General features: G+C 33.8%; 2 protein-coding genes across 2 annotated transcripts; both read left to right on the top strand.

The window, feature by feature from the left end:
* Window positions 1-2,693: 2,693 nt before the first annotated feature.
* LOC125053622 lies at window positions 2,694-16,436 on the top strand. The gene is made up of 13 exons (XM_047655108.1): window positions 2,694-2,822; window positions 5,516-5,658; window positions 6,313-6,517; window positions 7,261-7,439; window positions 7,725-7,830; window positions 8,032-8,442; window positions 9,710-9,822; window positions 11,183-11,315; window positions 11,891-12,033; window positions 13,328-13,502; window positions 13,991-14,166; window positions 14,769-14,874; window positions 15,991-16,436. Exons 1-13 carry the CDS (start codon window positions 2,759-2,761, stop codon window positions 16,398-16,400), a joined length of 2,364 nt encoding a protein of 787 aa, XP_047511064.1. The 5' UTR covers window positions 2,694-2,758; the 3' UTR covers window positions 16,401-16,436.
* Window positions 16,437-17,217: 781 nt separating this feature from the next.
* On the top strand, window positions 17,218-22,568 carry LOC125052769 (CLIP domain-containing serine protease 14D-like). Its single transcript, XM_047653792.1, has 6 exons — window positions 17,218-17,824; window positions 18,190-18,335; window positions 18,825-18,972; window positions 19,648-19,823; window positions 21,521-21,629; window positions 22,129-22,568. The coding sequence occupies exons 1-6, from the start codon at window positions 17,770-17,772 to the stop codon at window positions 22,503-22,505; spliced, it is 1,011 nt and encodes a 336-aa protein (XP_047509748.1). The 5' UTR covers window positions 17,218-17,769; the 3' UTR covers window positions 22,506-22,568.
* Window positions 22,569-23,572: the final 1,004 nt, after the last annotated feature.

The following is a 23,572-nucleotide window of genomic DNA, read 5'->3' as shown; positions in this document are numbered from 1 at the left end:
TTTTAGCAAGAAATAAAAGGCTTTTTATTTTATTTATTAAATAAAACCGTATGGAGTATACTATATATAGTACAGTCAGTAAATCTTCAAAAGTTTTATGGTCCATGCGCAGGAAGTTTGCGTAGTCTTCAGGTTCTGTACGCAATATTTCCCGTAGCAAATTCTCGTGGGTATATTTATCTCTTAATTTCAACCATTCTCGACTCCATCGTCTTCTTTTTTTTGTCTTGATACACAGTGCTAGAGTCAATGCCAAAAATGCGTCATCTGAATTACTCGCGCTCGGCACGGCGCGCGCACGTCACGAAAGGAGAATCTACTAGAAATTTAACAAATTTGATAGATATTTGGTTTGATCGTCTAAGCTATTGTTTGATGAAAACGTGAAGTTTGACAAACAAGTTTGTCAAGCAAATTTGATCGTTTACAGGGCACTTAAGACGCATCTCAACTGAATAAACGTATTTTGATTTGATTAACAACCACTTTTTCCATTTGTCTGCATTGATCATTGCTTTGTTCGTCTGGGTATCATGAGGTATCAGCCCTGCGATTCTGTAACTCACTTTTCGAACTCACATAGCGGTTTTCGCATCGGTGGTCGCTCTCAAATCAGTCGTGAAGCAGTCATTTTATGATTTGGCATTCTGAAAAGGTGGGAGCTTGTAGTTTATTGTTTATGAGAATGCCAAATCATAAAATGACTGCTTCACGACTGATTTGAGAGCGACCGCCGATGCGAAAACCGCTGTGTGAGTTCATTCATCACATATATTGCTGGAATTTGATAGTATTTGAGTATGATGGACTTCCACACTCGTGTGTTAATTCTCATTAGTATGTCTATAAATTAAAAATCAACCTAACTTAACCTAAATATAACAATAAAATAAAGATTGTTTACAATTTTCTGAACCTAAATAGTAATAATATTTTTTTTATAGAACGGGGGCAAACGGGCAATAAAAAGAAAATTTAAAACAATTTTTATTATAATACAATATTATTAATTAGTCTAACTGTATTTAAATAATTTTCTTCCAACTTTTCGAAGGTGAATTATGTGATACCTATATTATAATAACTTCCTAAATATTTTTAGAGGTCCTCAAATTTTTCACGTTTTAAACTTCTTTCATTGCCATATCAGCTTTGCGCCCGTACTCAGTAACTTGAAATAGCGATACCCATCCCTATCTTTTGTGCGCAATTTTCATGTGCAACTTCTCTCAACATCCATAGCACTGATGTTGCAACAACAACTCCATATTGAATCGGGATCGATATGGCTATCGTTTTTGAATGTCTGTAATCACGGCTTTTCCATTTACAAGTACCTCGAAGGCAATCAATACTCCTTAGAATATTCTATGACGTGAAAGTTTTTCGATAAATTGGGGGAATCCAGCGCGGACGTTTTAAACAAATTATAAAAAGCTGTACATGGTTTTGTTTATTATCTATGTTTTCATTTGTGAACTGTGTCCAGTAATTTAGAATTTTATATTCAAGTGCACGATATAAATGCATTTGTGCACCCTTTACTAAGAAACATCATGGCTGTAGATAGAAGTTACAACCCAACCCTAATATCACGAAATCGGACGATGAATGTACAGCAGCTTTACGGTTGACAACTTTGCTATTGCGGCAGAAAATGTGGTGCTAAATCTATTTCCTATACTCTAACTTAGATCTATACGTACAATTGAAATCAAATACTATCTCCTTATTATTAATAACTGTAGATAGATCAAATTTGTGTTTATATTCAAATCTGATACCTCAAGATTACCAGAAAAACAAGACAATCATTAAACAAGGCAGATCATTGGTTAGAAAATGTTATAAGTGGACTTGAATAATAAAACTAGATTTAGCATACGTGAAAAAAAATGGTAGCCAACCCAGTCTATACAGGCTGGCCAAAAAGTCGTGGATCAAACGCAACTAGGAGATAGATGGGGTGGGTCATCAGCTACAAAAAATTGTTTTACGGGAGGTCCTTAATTAAGCTCAACCCCTGCAGAGTTATAATTTATTTTGCGTTTTTATAAGATAATTAACTTTTTTTACTAATTCTTATTAAAATTCAAAAAAATCTACTAATCTCCTGTATCTTTTTCATAATATCCACTAGATTGGTACTGATGAGACCTTGCGTTAGACATGCTATTTATGGTTGTTTGATGGGTGTATTGAAGATAATATTAAGTTATACACGTACGATATAAAATTTTCTCAAATCATAACTTTTTGTTTACTTAGGAAAAAAAATACTCTACCGAAAAGTGACCCTGTATTCCAAGTTTTCGTTTAATAGGGATTCTAAAAAGGTATTACACATGGCCATGAGTGGCTCTAATTTCTTATATTTCGTATAACATGTGACGGATTTTATAAGGTTACACCAATAATAATAATTATAAAAATCACGACTATTTTTAACGTGTTTTAATTCGTATAATATAATTTCAAAAGAAACTTTTCCGTTTATTTATTCGCGTCAAAAGGTATTCTTGTTATAACAATTACAATTTACGTCTTTCCTAGTGCAGAAGCCGCAGGTTTATAATTATTAATCAGGAAAAATGCATATGCGTTAAGAAATTATAAATATTGTAGAATGTATTGATTACAAAACTTGAGGAAAACAGACACAAATATCCATAAATGTCGTTACAATAAAAGATTATATCTTAAGTCGATCGAATACAGTTAGTCTATCTTAGTGTTTCATAAAGACCACACCTTTAAGATGTTTAAAAAAATATTTTTAAGTTTATTAGTGTTACATACGTGTAATCTAGTATGTAGTAAACGTAAGTAACTTTTTAAATATTAAATATTGCTTATCGATCTAGAAAATTGTAAACAAAACTCTTTGTATGATACGCGCAATAGAAAAAAAGGTTATAATTATTATTACTAATATGTATTAAATATAATACATTGTCTAGCCCTATCTATGGTTATATATATGGTTATGTATTTACAAAAAAAAATTAAGACAAATTAGTTAATTGTGTTCCTTTACTCGTGGTCCTTTATATTATTGTTTAAATGAAACAATGGTTAGATCGTGTTGTTAAAAGAGGCATTAATTAGTTTCATTAAGGCAAAACTACGATGTTTTTGTTATATTCAGTTAGAAATTCATATGATCAGAATTATTAAATGAAAGAGTATCTAAATTCAACGCATCTTGTATCGGTATCCTCAAACAACTTGTGTTATTCACCTTAAAAACTGGTACCACAGACGCCCTTGAAAAATCTTAAAAACTCGTTTGTGTTTTGGAAGATTTGAAATATTATTTTCCTGTACATTAAATCAACATATATGCATATTAGTATTGTAACTGTATGATGCGAGTGTATATCTTGATCCAAATTTTAACTATAATCCAAAGATACAACGTATAATTCAACTTTTACTGTAAGCTGCTCCATCTGTATTCTGTGGGCTTGATTAAAAAACTGTAAATAAACAAATGTATACAAAAAAATTAGGTATCTTATTTTCTATATCAAACTCATAATCTAACAATTGTAACAAAAAACAATCCTGTGTCTACTAGCTCATAAAGTGAATTTTTTTAAACCTCAATTAATTGATTTCTTGAACTGAAGTATTATATCTCTTTGATTATTAAGTAACATCTAACTACAAAATTGTAAATCATTGTGAGGTTATACTTTGAATACAATAGTTTGTTCGCTCATATCATAGTCACGATCGCGTGTTGTAACGGTTCAACGCTTTCGCCTCATATGAACTTGAACTCATGTATGTCAAAATAAAAAAATCATTTAATCATAAGTAACTCAATGCATACTTATGAACGTCAACAAATGATGCTTCTAAATTTACTGCCAGTTCTGAAATAGTAAGAACGTACAACGGACGAGAAGTGAGAACTGCCCTGCTATTCTGTAACTCACTTTTCAAACTCACACAGCGGTTTTCGCATCGGCGGTCGCTCTGAAATCAGTCGTGAAGCAGTCATTTTATGATTTGGCATTCTAATAAACAATAAACTACAAGCTCCCACCTTTTCAGAGTTCGAAAAGTGAGTTACAGAATCGCAGGGCTGTCCGTCACTTTAAAATTACCAATGATTTATGCACACAAACAAAACATCATCACGTACAACCACAAGGTTATATTGCACCCTAAAGCATTAGTCCAAAATTCGTTAGTCTAAAACAATAGCTTAATGAGAATATGTAAATCGTATCGCCGCGTAAAAAGAGTTACAAGTGACATTCACGTTTAAGGTAAATGTTAGGTTATTCCAGTGACATTTCATTCCAATGCATACTACCTCACGGACCATAATTCTAAGCGCATAATGATTCTTAATCTTTATAAAGAATTAATAATGATTCAGAATTAGGTGACCGATCCTAGTGTTAAGTCAGTAACAATAAAGTTTGAACATATCGTTCACTACCTTTTAAGCAAGCCTACTACGTAGCTACAATAGCGATTTAGTCTAATCCTGGTTTTAATATAGATTTTTTTACTACGTTATTCCAAGTTTACAACATAAGAATAAAATATATTGGAGCCAACACTCATCGCAAAAGACGATGTCAAGCGGCCGTATGGGATGTCGTTGACCCCTTGGAAGATGGGTCGGGCTTTGGTATGGGATTCTAATTATGTGGACACGTTAGCCCTCGGACAAGCAAAAAATCTGGGGCGGCCGCAGATCAGGCGGATAGTTATAAACAGCTCCAATATAAGAGTCTTTCGTCAAACTTCGAATTTGTTCCCTTTGAGACTCTTGGGCCGTGGGGTTCAAGTGCACAGGCGCTAATTAAAGATTTTAAGTTGACCTTAGAGCTGGTGCTTTCGCAATACAGCGAGGAAATGCTGCCAGCGTTAAAGGTACACTGCGACAGGGACCAAACTTTTTAAATTTATTTTTATTTATGTATGATTATTTTTATTATTATGAAGGTTAAAAAATACAACACTGTATATTTGATTGTTATAACTAAATCAAAATTTTAAAAAAGATTGATCAAAATTGAGTTTCGACATTTTAATATCCTATTTTTAAAATGCCAGACATTTGATGATTGAGTCAATCGTTGAAATTGCTTTTGAAGTTACGTGCTAAGCTTGCTCGTAAAGTTTTATGAGTGCCCATGTTTTGTTTATTTTTTATAAGTCAAGGTGAACTAGAAAAGTCACATAAGCGGAGCCTTTACAAATGATACAGGATACGCTCTTATTCAATCGCTTGATGGTATCCAAAACATAGTCTAAAGAAAAACTGATAGAAAACCTATCTATGAAAAAGGTATCGCAATACAGCGAGGAAATGCTGCCGGCTAAAGGTCACAGTGCCACAGGGACCAAACTTTTCAAATTTGTTGATTTTCTATTTATTTATTTTTATAACATTTTTAATTATTACTATGTAGGTTATTTGACTGTTATGATTATTAATAATGAGGATGATTATTAATAAGCACCCCATTCATAAAACTCTTTGTTTTAGGCAATTGCAATGATTGTCAAATTTACTACACATGCAAGGCAGCACTTGATCACGCTCGTTTGAAGCAAAACGATGAAACAAAACAGCTATTTGAGAGAGCCGTGTGTGGAACAGAAATAGAAGACGGAGACTCCATAGTTAAGGTAATCAAAAGCTTTTATTTATTTATCTTTACAGTCAAAAAAAATATTGCGCCTTCTGTGCTTAAGGCTGGTCTAAGATTCGTCGGAAAAGAAAATTTTGGAAAGAAATTATTTAGTAGTGCACAGGAAGTTCAATAATAAAGTTGGAGTCATATTGGTGTTTCAAATGGTAGTGAAATTTTTAAACATAGTAATGAAAAACTAAAAGGATGATAGTATAAGTTAAGGTGAACTTAACTAAGTCATAAAAGATGTAACAAAGTTTTGAGCCCGTATGTCAAAATCCAATACATTTTTACAAATGGGAGCTGGGGGATTGTCTCTGACTGAATCTGAGGATTAAAGGTACAACTTTAGGCTTCAGGAGCTTGTATGCTCTTACGGTAAGACTCAGAAGATACTCAGCACCAATTGACACCAGTCTGCCAAAACCCATTTTTCTCGTCTCAACTCCGACTTGTTTGTTCTTGGTCATCGTTTATGTACATTCTCGTTGTCAATACATAATCTCCTGATAAAGTATACATAGTCTACTAAGCGGCAGACTTCTCAGTTCCCGTATAAAACAAGAACAATCTTGCCTTGAAGTACATAAAGCTGTAATTTCATTCGAAACGAGAACTAGTAAAAATTATTCATAATTATTACTCATAGGTATGCTGCTCAGACTTTCCCAGCTTAAATGATAGACCGAAACCAACTCCACCGGCCAAAAATATAGAAAATAGATGGTCAGGAATGAATAAAGAAAACTTGCTGCCGGATAGATGTGGCAGCATTTTGGGAAATCGAATTTTTGGCGGCAGAAAGGCCAAACTATACGAATTTCCATGGATGGTACTGATATCTTATAAAACACGTAAGTAATATTGTAGTCGTGTTTAAAGAATTTTGTTAAGTAAAATCAGTACATAATAATTAATAATATTAATTATTATTACTTTATTCAGATCGACTTAGACACACAAATAAATATAGAACATTATATTAAACTAGGTATTAGAAGCTTGAAAAAACTATTCTAATGTTTGGATCTTGCTTGATTTCTGCAGACTGCAAAGAGCTCCTCCAATGATTATATTTTTTGAAAAAAAAATTACAACCAAAATTCAAACTGAAATTAGTTTGAATTTTGGTTGTAAAAATTGACAAAAAAAGCAACAAATAAAATATATATATTGATGATGACTTATGGCTTTCATAAATTAAAAATGATGATGCATTTTTGGCCCAAGTGCCAACTACAATTTTCTTTAACATTAATTTCTTTTTGCATTAATAACAATACAAAGTTGTACAAAAATTTTCATATATATTTTTTTTGTATTTGCTACCGTAGCCGTAGGCCTTAAGTAACATTAGATCAGCTATCTTTATTTTAAATCTCTGTAAATACACTGTGTGTAAGTAATATGTTATTTAATCGACTAAGGTTACTTTATTACTGTTTATTGGTCCATGTCACATTGAAATGTCATCACTGTGATCTCTAACACAATTGAAAACAAATGAATGATCCATTGCATGTTTGTGATGATTACGCAAACCTAGTAACAATCCAAGTATCGAGGCTTAAGGCACTTATTTTTGATGTCTTCTCAGGCGAAGGTCCCCAATTTCAATGTGGCGGAACTATCATTAACTCCAAATATATTCTGACAGCGGCTCATTGTGTCGTTGATAAGAAAATCGAAGGTGTCAGAATAGGAGAGTTCGACATTAATACGGACAGAGACTGCGAATATGAACCGGATAAAGTTATCTGTGAAGATCATATTCAGGTAAAAGCCATGCTACTTCAAAAGGTTTATAAGTTTGCCACTTGCTACTTGTTATGTTGAAGTTTGTGCGTGAAAAAATTCAATGCCAACATTTACTTCCCTTCATTGGAAATGACTACCTACTCTATAGTTTGACTCGTTGATAATTATAACGCTCAACACCCAGTATCAGTTACTAAATTCAGTTCTGGATAAATGCACCATTTAAATCTTAATTAAAGGTACAATGTTGTTGTTTGGTATGCATCAAGCATTGTGGTTGTTTATTTTTATATTCATTTTTAGGATATGTATGTCAAAGAAAAAATACCACATGAAAATTACCAAAGATCACCAACCTCAAATGACATCGCGTTGCTGCGAGTAGACGGCGAGATCCTCTTAAACTACAGTAAGTATTATTTAATACTTATTACAAATTGTGTAATAAATATTTTAACTCACAAAATACTATCTGCTATTTTAGTGGCAGTCGCATCGATAACAAACATACAAACGCCTCTTCCTTCAACTTATTGAATAACCAAATATCATACGAAAAAAGAGTGAGATTATGTGTATTTTACAATTAATGTTTTTCATAATATTACAGCAAACGTGGAACCAATCTGTCTGCCAGTATCCTCTTCGCTACGTAGGAAAGGTCTAGATAACAAAAACGGCACAGTAGCTGGATGGGGATACACTGAAACTGGTAGAGAATCTGCAATACTGTTGAGAGTCGAAGTTCCTGTGAAAACTGACGCTGAATGTAAAGGCTACTACAACAGAAATAACCGGGATGCCGTTAAGAAACAGTTCTGCGCAGGAGAACTAAAAAAGGACTCTTGTAATGGTGATTCCGGAGGACCTCTAATGATGAAAGCTAACTACAACGGTGTTAATAGTTATGTCCAGTATGGGATCGTGTCGCACGGACCAATGCAATGTGGATCGTCGTTCCCAGGCGTCTACACAGATGTCAGAGAATACGTTGATTGGATATTAAATAATATTAAAGAATAATTAAATTAGCGTAATGTATAGAATAAATATTTGCATTTATTGCAATTAATAGCATAGTAATAGTGGTTGCTCTGATGTAAAACGGTAACTATTTTACGTATAGCTCTTAGTAAAGCGGTAGTGTTAGAAGATATTGTATTTTTAACGACGTATTTTCTAAAGTAAGAGCCTTAAAATTATACTCATAAATACGTTTGAAAGCATGATCAGGTCATGATCGTAGAACAATGTCGGATTAAAAAAAAACAAGATCTATTTTTTATCATATTTGGATACTACATTAACTAAATATTACGGCTACATTAAAAAAAATCCACGTGTTTTAAATTTCAAATTAATCAGTCGGTAAAAACGGATGTGATAGACGATCATAGAAGCATGTGATTTTTCTAGAAAACTGTGTAATTTCATGTTATTTTTTTTCTTAAAAAAACAACCCATTTGTATGCTTGTATGCCAATTTTCATAATAACAGAATATGAATTAAAAAAGCTAGGCCAAAAAACTAACATGATTATATTATTTTGAATTGGCTGCTCTGTAAAGTTTACTATTTGTCAGATCCGTCACTATTCCACGAATATGAAATATCCTGTTCCTATGTTTGTTATGTGTAAAAAATCCTATTCTATTATCAAAATATAATTTCAATTCAGTGCTACGATGAAATCCATATTTTAAAACTTGACGGGAATCAGTCTCCTAAATTATCTTAATAATTTCGGTGTAATTATTGTATTTAATATTTTCCTAAATGAAAATGCGTTTTTTAGCGTTCAATTTATTAGTAGACTTCATTGACTTAGGTTGAGAAGAAACTTTGCTCTCTCTTGTGATTTTTTTATCAAATAAATAATCGCGTTGAATGAAAACTATTCATTTTTAATCATTTAATTTTACTTTAGTTTAGATAAATCAATAAATCTGTTCTTTTTGTGTATCTATAAACCATACCATACAAAAACAAATAACCACAAAAAAAAATACGATTTTTTTATTAAATTATTTTCTCTAATTGAGTAGTGTCTTCAGCGTGCGACTCTCATCCCTGAGGTTGTAGGTTCGATCCCCGGCTGTGCACCAATGGGCTTTCTTTTTATGTGCGCATTTAACATTCACTCGAACAATGAAGGAAAACATCGTGAGGATTGGCCGGCTTGCATTAGGCCCAAAAAGTCGAGGTCGTGCGTCAGGTACAGAAGGCTGACCTATTTTCTCTAATAGTATAAATGATTATTAGATAATAGGGATAATATTGTCACCAGATTGCCGCTATTTATTAGCTGATCGTCATGGGGTGGGTGGACCAGGAGAAGTATCTACAGAGGATAGGAAACCGATTAAAAACCTGGTCTTAATTGTAGAACAAATAAAACAAGTAAACATAGTAATTACATAAATATAGTAGGCAATAAAAATAAATTTTGACTAATAAAAGGGTTCCTTTTGAATCCATCATTAATGGCGTCAGTAAGGATTTATCAGCAGGCTGAGTAGATTGTAGCCTAGAGTGGCAGAGTTTTAGGGCGGCATTTGGGATCCGATTTTTTTTGCTACTTCATAGAGAGATTCCTACATGATAGTTTTTTGATGTTTTACAGATAGAACTGTCTTGCGATTCTGTAACTCACTTTCCGAACTTTCGCAGCGGCGGTCGCGCTCAAACAAGTCGTGAAGCAGTCATTTTACGCTGCGAAAACCGCTGTGAGAGTTCGAAAAGTGAGTTACAGAATCGCAAGGCTGTTGTCTGCAACAAAATTTGCCTATGACTTTCACCTCTCACTTGTCTTTGAACATTTGGAGTAGCAAGTTTCCATACTCTAGAGTAAAACAGCTAGTGCGCCCCCAACCAGTAATCGGCGCGTGTGCCCTCAGCTCACACTTTGTAGTGAGTGAAAAGAGCGAAATTGCAGAAAATGTATTTCCCTCTTCTCTTTACCCTCATCAACCCATATACGTCAGTCCTACTACTGGTTGGAGGCTGCGAACTGGATGGTTTATGTATAAATTACAAAATTTGTGCTCAAAAATGAAACCAAAAATTATGTTACATGCAATTTCCACGACGTTGGATTGTAGAGGCAAGGGCTAACTTCACAGCACACCTTGTAAATCCGCCACTGCATCATATCTTACTAAAGGCCTAGATCATACAAACGGCACAATAGTTGAGAGTTAATGTTCCTGTGAACAGAAATAACGATAAAGGAAACGTTTCTGCGCAGCAGAGCTAAAAAAGTACTCGTCTCTACTGAGTAGCGATTGCACAATTCTAGAACGTGCGTACTCGCTATATTTCGCATCCTTGTCGTACGACGTTCTAGAGTTCTCGGTCTAGCTTCGACAAGGTTCCGATCTTCCCTCTCTCTTGCTTATCATACCGTCCTTGTCCCACCTAGAGAATTCTGTCTAGAATATTCCTTCATCAACGGGGTATAACCAGGCCTGAAAACGCCTGAAAACGGGTTTCCTGAAAAGTGTGTCACTCGACTACACTTGATCTGAAACTGCCTGAAGACATGTTTCAGCCTGCTGAAATGTTCTCAAACTAGTGGAAAAATCTAAAAACATTGCAGTCGAGCCGTCTTCGTAACAATATGTTTAAATTTAGAAATAAAATTTGTAATTCCTAACATAAGAAGTGCTTCTTAAGTCATACAAAATCAATACTTTTCATGATTGGTATATGATGAACGCGCGCAGTCATTGCACGAACCTATGACCGACTAGGGAATTAGAATCGTACTTCTTACATCGAATCATTGTTCTTAGTCGGCTCTAAGGATCCGTCTAGAACGCATGTAATAATGTTGATCAAAAAGCTATTGTTTAGTATACTAGTGCTACAGATAAATGAAGTTCTATCAAAGAGTAAGTAAATGATATTTCAAAAAAGAAGATTTAAGAAAAGGAGGCCGTAATTTCATAATGATTCCATTTGCTTTAACATATCTTTTTAAAGACGAAAAAATCATTTAATACAGTATTAATCATTTTATACATGGTTCGTTTTCCTGTTACGAATATTTGTAAATAGTTTTGAAATAAATTTTACCTAAAGGTTTTTGAAATATCCACACACAACCTACTTTTACATATAATCCCACTAATATCGTTTTATATTAATAATAATAGTTTGTTTGCAAGAATATGGTACAGAAATGTTATGGTATTACAATCTAAAGTTCGCATATTTGTGGCGTGCAAATTTGTCTTAAAAGGTAGAATTTTATTTAAGTTACATTATGAGTATAGTCAATTCGTATATTTTTACGATTTGGCATTCTGATAAGGATGCTTTTAGTTTATCAGAATGCCAAATCGTATAATGACTGCTTCACGACTGATTTGAGCGCGACCGCTGCTGCGAAAATCGCCGTGCGAGTTCAAAAAGTGAGTTACAGAATCGCAAGGCAGTAGACCACACAAAACATTTTGATTTCCAGAAAATTGCAATGACTGTCAACTATTAACCACATGCAAAGAAGCCATGAACCTTTATCGCTTTAAACAGGATCATGATACAAGGAAGCTTTTCTTGAATGCCTTTTGTGGTTGGGAAACTGACGACGATGAAATGCGCCCTAAGGTAAAAAATAAATTTCATATAATAAAAAAAAACCTTTTTTTGTGTCTACTTCCTAGTTTCTGGTCCCGGTATAATAATATACAGAATGCTGATAACTTGGCATGGATTGGCGTAACTATACCATCTGGGGACCGTGGCAAATTCTTTTGATGGGGCCCTATCAGTAAAAATCGTCACGTTGTACTCAGTTTAATTTTAATAAACTTCGAGAGTTTCAGCGTACTCAATTACACGATGTATATGTCCCACTAATGGCCATAGGCCTCCTTCTTAAGCAAGAGGGAATGGTATGTAGTCCCCACGCTAGCCCAATGCGTATTGGAGATTTCACATTCATCCATAGAACATAATATCTCTTGGGCAGGGGCCCTCTTGGGTCGGAGGCCCGTGGCATTTTGCCAGCCCTGCCACCCTCTTGATACGCCACTGATGGAAACAGCTCCTTAAAATGATCGGCTATGGAGTCGTCAGAAGTCGGTGAATGTCTGTGTGTCCATGGGCAGTGTCATTTACTATCAGATGAGCCACCTGCCCATTTGCACCCTGTTCCATTAGAAAAAACTAACTTAACCATTCGTTATAATTTTCAAAAACTTGGCGATTCAAAACAGTGGCAGAGAGTTTTTTGCCAGTTCTTCTTGACCGATCTACGACCTTGATTTGCGAACTGGTAGTAAATGTAAATTTAGAAGCAATTTAACATCTTTTCTGTTGACGTTCATAAGTGTACTTGGTTTGCTATATGAATAAAGTTGATTTGAGTTTGACTGCTTTTTAAATATAGAAATCTGGCGAAAGTGAAGTTCTCTAGATTCCGACTCCTCAGTCGTAAAATAAAATTGTATATGTATTATGAAAAGTATCTCATTACATGATTTGTGTGAGTGACAGCCCTACTCTTCGGGGTCCGTTTTCCTTATTTGGTTTCAGAAAAGTGATTCAAGGAATTATCATATTCAAAATATTGACCTGTGGTTAATTAAGTACAGCAATTGTCTGTATTATTTTATCCTGTTTTTTAGTATGCATGACGTGATACTAACTTATTATAGATTATTTTTATTTACCGTAAATCAAAAATTACCTCCTGTATATTCAAAATTACGAAAAAATTATTATATGAAACATAGATAGTAGTTGATTTTAAGACTTACGGAATATTAATACGAATAAGAATCGGTCAAGCCTTTTCGGAGGAGTATAGGAACGAACATTGTGACACGAGAATTTTATGTATTAGATATACATTGTTTACTAATTTTATTGTTTGTAATATGTTTTAACATGTACCTAGGTATGCTGCTCAGACTTCCAACCACTCTTTAAACGGCCTTTAGACCAAACAAACGATTCAGCTGCGAGGTTATTACCGAAAAAGTGTGGAACTATTTTGTCCTCTAGGCTTCTTGGAGGCCAAAGAAGTGTTCCTAATCAATATTCATGGACAGCCTTAATCGCCTACAAAACACGTAAGTTTTATATTATTAAAATCGGAGACAATTTCATTAAGAAAATTAGGTATAAAAATAATCATTTTTACATAGCGAAAAAAATCATGCTGTCTATATAATAATTTTATAAGGATACCTGAACTGTTGTTGTATTGTAATACTTACATTACAATTTTTAAACAATCCCGCTGAGTCACTATAAAAAGTTAAAAGTCAAATATAGGTAACACAAGGTACACTTATGAACGTCAAAAAAGAAATATACATTAAATGCTTCTAACACAACACAACGTTTGTAAGGAGCTGCAACCATTACACGATGTTCCACATGACATCTTAAGAATTACATTATTCTTAATTACAATTAAATTAAAGACATTAATCTTAATAATAATAAAATAAATTGAAAACAAAGATATGTCCTCTATCAGCAGAAGGCATGGTGCTCCTAGTACGCACTTACATTCTCCTTTATCATTCATAGCAATCTGATATTTTGTTTTCAGGAGACGGACCTCAATTCCAGTGTGGTGGAAGTGTCATAAACTCAAAATATATTCTGACAGCGGCTCACTGCGTTCTGGACAAAGAGATAGAAGGCGTGAGAATAGGAGAATATGACACCACAACAGATAGAGACTGCGACTACTCACCATTGTATTCGTGTGCTGATCATGTTCAGGTAAATCGAATAAGGTTCTGATTTTAAACTAAATGGGGAAAAAGAGAAGAAAATTCACGAGCACTAATCTAAATTGTCGTGTGGGTAACTAGCGGGTAAATCCCATGACCTGTAAACTAAACTTCCTCATGAACTATAGATATTAATAAAAACTGCATGAATTCGTACAAACATAACAGACAAACAGAGGACTTTTTTGTAGGTATTTATGTATTTATTGTTTACCATATCATATAGTATATATGCTATCTTTTCTAAAATACATAACAATTATGGTAAACATAGTGATACAAAAAATTAAAAGGTGAAAGTAATAAAAATATTAAATTTAAAATTTTAGATTTTAGTAGTAACTTTTTGCTTGTTGTTATCAAAAAATTACCAGTAAAATGTGTATTAATAAGATGAGAAAATGTATCTGCTTTAAGTAATCTTATGTAAGTATAAATTTCTCGCGTCACAACGTTATTTCGTTGAATTTTTTCATGCATATTCAGTTCAATTCAATTTACTTTAAATTTTATCAAGCGTCGAAACCGTAGACATAAACCTCATATATGATACTATTAATTAAGCATTAAAAAAGAAATTTAATATTTCAGGATTTCCATGTCGAAACGCTTATCCCTCATGAAAAGTATGACAAATCAACACATTTAAACGACATTGCTTTATTGAGACTCGGAGGCGAGATCGACTTTAATAACAGTAAGTTTTTTTTAAAGAACAGGGGGCAAAAGGCACGAGGCTCATCGGATGCTAAGTGGTACACATACCTGCAAACATCTTGAACATTAAACAAGGGAGTGGGTGAAAGTTTGCGCAGCGCGGGACACAAACGTCAACTGATTTACCAATCACGCGATCGACACGTCACTCTCTCGCCGCCGCGCACCACTGCCCGCCGCCCTCCCCTCCCAGTGATAACTAAAAACCGCTTTTGCGCAGGCAAGGACATTGATTGTTCAAGATGTTTGCCGGTGTCTGTACCGGTTGCCGGCCTCTTTAGAGTTTGTACGCCGTCTGAAGGACCTAAGTCGAATTGGTTTAAAAATACTTCAGTGAGTTCCACATAGTGGTGGTGCACGGCAAAAACTGCCTTAAAAAATGCTCAGTTGTGGAACGACGGACGTCCGATGATGATACTCAACTACAGGTCTAACAACTCCTCTGAACAGTCTCCATGGTAAATGTGGTAGTAGTTTACGAGCTCAAGCTACACTTTTCAGGCGGAGAAGTGATCAGTATATATAGGCCTTAAGTTTGTTAAATCATTATAAAAAGGTAGTTAGTTAGTTTAAGCGGATAAGGCTCAGCTGTTAACGCATCCCAGCCTAGGGCGATTGTTGGTGGCCCTTTGGGGTTTTAGTGGGTATGCACAATGCCTAAGAAATATTATTAATTACGCTGTGTTGCTGGAGCAGCAGTGTTGGCCTGGTGGCTTCAGCGTACGACTTTTATCCCTGAGGTCGTATTTTTGACCCACTTCTGTACACCAATTGCCTTCTGCAATTGCTAATCAAATACTCGCTCATGCGGTAAAGTAAAACATCGTGAGATAAACATCCCAAAGTCAACATCGTATGTCCGGCACAAGCTACAGTTAGCAGGCCTAGACATAAAAAGTATTAACGGCATTTGTTTTTCTGTATCTTATAAAAGCTAGAGAAACAACAAATATATCTATAAATAATTAATACATTTCAGATTATAAATAGATTCGGTTTTTGACGTTGTTTTGTTATGAAATATAGTGTCTATTGACTTATTAGTTACAAATTAAATTAATTCATTTTCTAATGGACATTTCATATTTAATTTCAGCTTATATAGAACCAATCTGTCTACCAACATCTGCAGCACTGCGTAGCAAAGACCTGGATAATACAAGTGGTGTCGTAGCTGGTTGGGGCTATACAGAAAGAGGCCAAGAATTTTCTGTGTTACAACATCGTGAAATGCACCTTATTACTAGCGCCGAGTGCTCAAATTTGTATAACAGATATAAACATGATCCTATAAATCAGTTCTGCGCCGGAAATCTGAATGAGAATTCTTGTATTGGAGACTCGGGTGGTCCCATCATAATAGCAAATGATTATAATGGCACCTATCGTTATGTTCAATATGGTATTAGCTCGTTTGGACCAGTGTCATGTGGAAATCATTTTCCAGCTGTATTTACTGATGTTAGAAAATACGTTGATTGGATTTTAGATCATATAAGAGAATAATTTTACTGTTTTTTTTATTAAATTACAAACATATGATATTTTTTTTAAATATATAATCCCTTTAGTTTACGATCTGTGTAATTAGTGAAAGCGACTTACCAATGCAACTTTTCTTAACGTCGAATACTATTGAACCAATTAAATTTAGTATACAAATAAAATGGATCTAAAGATTCACCTTTCCTTCCTTTTAAGGAAAAAATGTAAAAATTTTAGCCTAAAACTTACTAAACAGATATTTTAACACATATCCCAATTGTTATAAGACATTTTCAAATTACTCATAAAAATGTCACAAAAGATACTAATTTGTCAGACGATTCAGTCAGTTATTAAGGCGTTGGTAACAATAATATCTTAGTATCTTAAAAGATTCGTTTTAATTATTAAAAAAAGATACAGGAAAACTGTTCACCTCCGCAACTCTAAGGAGATTAAACAATCAATTACAGCAAATAGTCAAAGTCAAAAGCATAAATTATTCATTTAGGTAACACAATGTACACTTATGAACATCAATAAAGAAATACATGTTAAATGCTTCTTAATTTAAATTTAATGCCAGTTCTCAATTATTATTAATCATTTATTATTAATAAATGATTTTGATTTTATTTAATACTCTCACACACTATAAAGCACCTATGTTGAAACTACTTTCTTACATGCTAAAAATGTATATTTACACAAAACACACAATTTTACACAATGGACAAAACCTAAAAATACTCTCACGTGAACTTTTGTTCCATTTCCATTCCTTCTTCTATTATTATAACTCAGTTAACTTGGCTTGTTCAGTCGTAGACTATGTTACGTCTAGCTCGATAAATTTTAAGAATGGTTTATTTAATCCTAAATATAACAATCAAATATACATTAATTCCATTTTCTAGCCTAATTAGGAATAATAAAAAGTACGAAAAGAAACAAATTTTAATAGTTTGGTCCCTGTGGCAGTGTACCTTTAGATAAATGCACTATCAAATAAAAAATAACTTTAACCCATTCAACCAGCCAACTCTTCTAATAAAATACAAATAAAATATGTTTATTGTGGACTATAAGATCACTTATTCCACGTCATTAAATTTGAATCGGTAGACATCCTTACTCAGCAAAGAAGACAGACGGTATAGGCCGCGAGAATTTTTTTTTAAATAGCAAATCATCATACAAAATTACTATGTCTTCAACATTAGAAAATGGTTCGTAAGCCCATTTTAGGTATTGCCATATGAAACCCACAAAGCCGCATGAATCATGGCATGATTATTAAACCAAATAACAATGTTTATGAAACATATTATATGGTTGAGAATTCAGTTTGTAGTTTTGCAAAGCGGGGAACACACCTTGAGCTTTCAAAATGATTAAAAGTTTACTTTTGATTACCCTGGTGCTGCAAATGTGTTCAACACAGAGTAAGAATTAAAATTATTTGAGATTTTATTTAATTTTTTCAACTATTTCTGTACTAAGAGAAATGGTTAATAATAATAATAAAGCCCGTTTTAGATTATTTTACATTTTTATACATTTTTTTTTCTTTTGCTTGTTATTCTATATTCTAGCTTCCTTCAGTACCGTCGATCGGAACCCTTTCACGGGTAAAAGCCTCCTCCAGCTTTTTCCAACTCACTCTGTCTATGGCTCTCTTTCTCCATTCGATTCCTGCTACCGCTTCTATTTCTTCTATCCACCCAGAGAAATGGTTACGGCCTTATATTTCTCTGGGAACTGTTTAATTCGTGATTTTTCCTCACCAATATTTATTAATAGTAAACAGTTTTAGAGGTCTGCAATAGTTGTATGTTTATTTCGCAATGCAAGGCGGCCACCGACCTCTATTACAAAAGGGACTATAAATCACAGAAACTATTACAAGAAGCGTATTGTGGATGTCAACAGTACAATGGCAGAGTTTATTTAAAGGTAAACTTTCGATAACTTCAGTTAATAAATTTTTTTTATACAACAGGGGACAAACGGGCAGGAGGGTCATCTGATGTTAAGTGATACCGCCGCCCATGGACACTCAAAGCCAGAAGGCGCGAGTGCGTTACCGGCCGTTTAAGAATTGGTACGCTCATTTCTTGAAGGACCCTAATTCGAATTGGTTCGGAAATACTTCAGTGGGCAGCCGGTTCCACATAGCGGTGGTTCGTATTCTGCCTCGACGTCTGATGATGAATCTCAGCTATTAAAACGTGGTCCAATCTTTCTGGAAATCCGGACACATATTATTTATAACCGATTGTTAAGATGTTTATAAATGAAGGCGTATTCATTAACGTTTATTATTCGAGAAAATATTAATTATTATTGTCTGTTTCTACCTGTATAATGAGCAAACGAATAATTTCTCTTTAAAATAATTATTTTGTAATTGTATTAAGTCTATTCTATAAATTATTACCCCAGGTGTGCTGTTCAGACATTCTACCTCTTGAGAAACGTAAAGAAAACTTGCTACCTAATGTATGTGGTAGTATTTCTGGTAACAGAATCATCGGCGGCAAGAAAGCCAACCTTGGCGAGTTTCCTTGGATGGCAGTTATAAGATATAAAGGTAATGTTGAAAATCATTGGTTATTCGTGTAGTATCGCCAATCATGACGACGCAGACTGTATGTGTGTTTATTCTTTATTAGTCCTTTCAGTAGTTATTATTATGATTATTATAGCCTCTTTTCGGACATGACAGTATTTTTTCTTTATTTTTCGTAGATTTTTTTCCACTTTTGCGTGTCCGTTTCTATGGCCACTCTACCCCATGTTGTTCCCGCGACTTGTGTAATGTCGTCGTCTACCTTTCAGTAGTAGAACAAATTTATAAAAAATAAAACTAAATCATTGGCGTTACACCCTTAGCTCTGGGCCTCATTTTTAAATCTAATAGGCAAGAAGGTGATCAGCCTCCCGTGCCTGACACACGCCGTCGACTTTTTGGGTCTAAGACATGTCAGTTTCTTCACGATATTTACTTTCTCCGTTCGAGCTAATGTTAAATGCGCACATAGAAAGAAAATTCATTGGTGCACAGCCGGGGATCAAACCTACGACCTCTGGGATGAGAGTTACACGCTAAATCCAACACAGCTCCAAAGAATATATTTATAACATATCATTTTCTTATAAAATTCAGCCTTTGATTACCATCACATCTAATTTATACCTTAACAATCAAACCAAGAACTTCCTTGCGTAGTACTCATTTAACCAGTCTCCATTTTATGTATTTCAGATTCCAATCGAATGTGCGCCGGTAGTGTCATAAACTCCAAATACATTCTTACAGCGGCGCATTGCGTCTTCAAGTTTCCAATTGATTACGTTATAGTTGGGGAATACAATTTGTATGAGGATCCGGACTGTGAATATCTTCCGGGAAATATTGTTAATTGCAGACCAAATATTGAGGTTTTTATTAGAATTCTGAAAATATGTATGATTATTTTTCCGACCCAAATATCGGCCAATAGAATTGCACCATTCGACGTCACGTGGTACAACCTACATGGTATTATACTGATAATTTTTTGTGAAAATTTTCTCTGTTCGTTGCTTCAAGAAAAGTATTAAGTAGTTGTTTTATTCATTATGAAATTCTTATTTGTTAACTGTACATTTCGTCTCATGGTGCAATTGTATTGGCCGACATTTGGGTCGGAAAAATAATCCCCCGAATACCACACGAGCTTCAAAATTATCGGGTATTTCCCGATAGGTTCGTTGCAAACAATTAATATAGTCGTCATGACGACTATAGTCGCTCTTGTGGTATTATAAGTGAATATTTGAGCAAACAATGAGTCTGTGTCCAATCGACAATAAGAGAATGTGCTAAGCGATAGAATCTTTAAAGCGATAGGTTTGGTCTAGTATGGAAGTCAGGTACACAGGAGCGCCATTGGATAACGCAATTTGTATTCTGAGCAGACAATGTTTTCTTTTTCAAAGTACCTTCTTCATACAAAAAGGAGGTATCGATTGAAACAAAACTTGCATAAGAATTAACTTTCAACTGCTGAAATGCGGAGGTTTATAATCGAGTAGATCTGCTGGCGTAGCTATACCTAGACGATAAGAATATAAGTTAGCTACGGCGTAGACATATACACAAAAAAACTTCAATTATAAATAGAGAGAAGGGGCATGTATATTGTTAAATCACGGAAATGGTTATATCACTAGACTCAAATTAATATCCACTATCAATTTATAACTATATTTTTTTTCATACAATAAATTTCACAAAAGAGAGTGCGACTTTACATGAATTACAATCTAGCCTTTACAATAATACTAATAAGTAATATTATGTTGATTTAATTATTTACAATTCTAGTGAATAGCACTAAAGTAATGTTCATTGACAGTATTAGTGTAATAATAAATTTAAAAATAATTATACATAAATAACTTATTAATAAGTTAATAATATAATATTACCGCAAAATTTATGGGCAATTGCTACTCCACGACTATTGTTTACATTATCAATAATAATAGTGTCTTGCTGGTAAGGGCAGACCTACTCATCACATCAAGGGCGGAACGGACCTACTCAAAAATGATCAGTTACACTTTATCATATACTGTTAAAATACCATCACCACCACCCTTTTCCATGTTATTATTATTATTATTTTGTGTTTTAGAAGCTTCGAGCATAAAGTAACTCACGCTTTATTCCTTAAATAAGATATTAAATGCAATTTACTTTCTGTAACTCACCCACTTCCCCACACATATACACACACCCACGCACGCATACACACACTTAGAGAGAGACACACACACACACACACACATACACACACACACATACACACACACACAAACACACACCAAATTTATTTTTAAAACTCCGTTGCACAATGTTTTCTTTAGCACATAATGCTTATTTTCTTCTATTGTAACCTTTGACAATGACATGATTGTACGCGTTCCGGTCCGGTGGTGGAGAGGCTGGTTATCTGTCACTCAGGTCTCCTGTTACAGAGACCAGTCTCTCACATACACTTCCTAATGTTATAATCTTAGTTTAATCATAAAAACCTTATGTATGTGAGAGAAGAAAATAAAGATTATTATTATTATTATTATTATTATAGATGAAGGTTGCAAAGGTCATAATTCATGAACAATACGAAAGCCAAAGCAAGCCCTCAAAGAATGATATCGCTTTATTACGTCTAGACGGTGTGATTGATTTCCAAAAGAGTGAGTATGAAATAGACTATTATATGTGTAGATATATATTTATATTTCTATATTACTATTCTATATTTTATTTTTATATAGGATAATACTATATATCTATATACGTACATACCTACAAACGTGACGTGAATCATGATTTATGTTCGGCATAAATTAAGGAAAATGTATAAATACTTTTTCCTTAAGGAAACATCGTTTAACTAGATGAATTTAAACTAAATAAGAGTACAAAATTTAAAACATTGAAAATTGTTTATTTAAGTTTTAAACATAACTATCAAATATACAGTTTTACAATTTCCTTAAAGGTTTTTAATTTTCTGTTTATTATTTTTCAATTATTTTTACTATCACAATGTCGATTAAGACTGTTATTTAAGATTGTATTATTCCTCGCTGTAACTTTGTTTATAAGAAAAGCAACAGCTACTGAAAAGTAAAGTAAAGAAAATCTCTTAATTCCTTAAATTGATAACTGAAGTTGTCGTATAATTTTCAGGCGGAGTTGAACCTATTTGCCTACCTGTGTCCTCTGAACTACGAAACAAAAAGCTTGCATTGAAAACTGGCATAGTCACTGGTTGGGGATACACCGAAGACAATGAACCCTCCGAAGTCCTTCTAAAAGTTAAGGTCCCTGTTAATCGGAAGTGCTACGCTGTGAACAGCCTTTGCGCCGGGAAAAAGAACAAAGACTCCTGCATCGGGGATTCTGGTGGTCCTCTAATGATGACAGACTTCTATAATAATGTCAGTAGTTATATACAATATGGTATTGTGTCATATGGACCAAAGAAATGTGGATCGTCTAAAGGAGCGGTATACGTGGATGTTAAACAATATGTCAAATGGATTTTAGACAATTTACGAGAATAATTTCTTAATACATTTGCTAAATTGTATTAAGACATTATTACAATAAATAAGTATTTAACATTATGGGTTGTTTATTATCAATGATAATACGTTATTATTAACCTAAAAGTTACATCAGGTACATGTAAAAATATAGTATTGTCTTTTATTGATATAACCTTTACACATTTATAGAAAAAACTTTTTAACCGGATTAAAGTGATGTATTATTATAAATACACAATAATTTAACATAATTTTAAATATCTAACGTCGGTTAAAATTATGTTAAATAATTGTAAATTTATAATAATACATAACTTCAATCCATTAAAAAGATTTTTTTTAATGTAAAAATATGTTAAATAGATATACACGTGTGAAAATAACATGAAAACTTAAGAATGCAGCGCTAACTAACAATATAATATCTAGCCCACAATATCGCACACAACTCACGAGGGGACTTTGTACTGAAGAAGTCGGGTCTGCCAAGCATGCGCTAATATACATACAATAATTATGTAGGAATAAATAAAATAATAAATAACAAATAAGACGACTAAATTTTCACCGAGTAATTAAATAAGTTCGTAATAGTTTCGTGAAAGTTTTATTGTAATGAAACATTAAAACTAATAATTTTGAAATAGTAACCTTTTAAGTGCCACGCCACCAGTTACATTTCTGAATTTGTTTCTTTGACTATTGCGCAATATTTATTAGGCGTAACAGTTCTACAGTATTATCATAAATGACTAAAAAATAATCACCATTTGTTTACAAAGTTGAAATAACCACACATGTAATAGACACAGTTACATATGTTGCAATAGACAAAGGTTTTAGGGGGGTTACAAATCTTTTTCTAAAATGCCAATCGTTACATCCGCGCCGTTGATTTAAAAAATAAAAAAAAGCTCTGGAATAACCACCTACCAGGCCTCATAGCCTAGCGTTCTTATTAAGTGGCAGCTAGGTGTGGGGTACCGGGTTCGATTCCCGGTTCGAGGGCAAGTTTTAATTTAATTTAAATTTGTTCTCGGCCTTTGGGAGGATTGTGCGGTACCGGGCGAGTGCCTAAACCG

This window comes from Pieris napi, chromosome 1 (genome assembly GCF_905475465.1).
Source record: "Pieris napi chromosome 1, ilPieNapi1.2, whole genome shotgun sequence".
Taxonomy (NCBI): domain Eukaryota; kingdom Metazoa; phylum Arthropoda; class Insecta; order Lepidoptera; family Pieridae; genus Pieris; species Pieris napi.
This window is presented reverse-complemented; position numbering and strand designations above follow the sequence as displayed.

Excerpts from the sequence above, each read along its gene's own strand:
- LOC125053622 (XM_047655108.1), top strand. The coding sequence starts at position 2,759 with ATGTTTAAAAAAATATTTTTAAGTTTATTAGTGTTACATACGTGTAAT. Across the intron at positions 7,440-7,724 it reads TCTGTGAAGATCATATTCAG|GATATGTATGTCAAAGAAAA; the intron begins GTAAAAGCCATG and ends ATTCATTTTTAG. Across the intron at positions 12,034-13,327 it reads ACGATGAAATGCGCCCTAAG|GTATGCTGCTCAGACTTCCA; the intron begins GTAAAAAATAAA and ends ACATGTACCTAG.
- LOC125052769 (XM_047653792.1), top strand. The coding sequence starts at position 17,770 with ATGATTAAAAGTTTACTTTTGATTACCCTGGTGCTGCAAATGTGTTCA. Across the intron at positions 17,825-18,189 it reads GCAAATGTGTTCAACACAGA|TTTTAGAGGTCTGCAATAGT; the intron begins GTAAGAATTAAA and ends AATAGTAAACAG. Across the intron at positions 19,824-21,520 it reads ATTGCAGACCAAATATTGAG|ATGAAGGTTGCAAAGGTCAT; the intron begins GTTTTTATTAGA and ends TTATTATTATAG.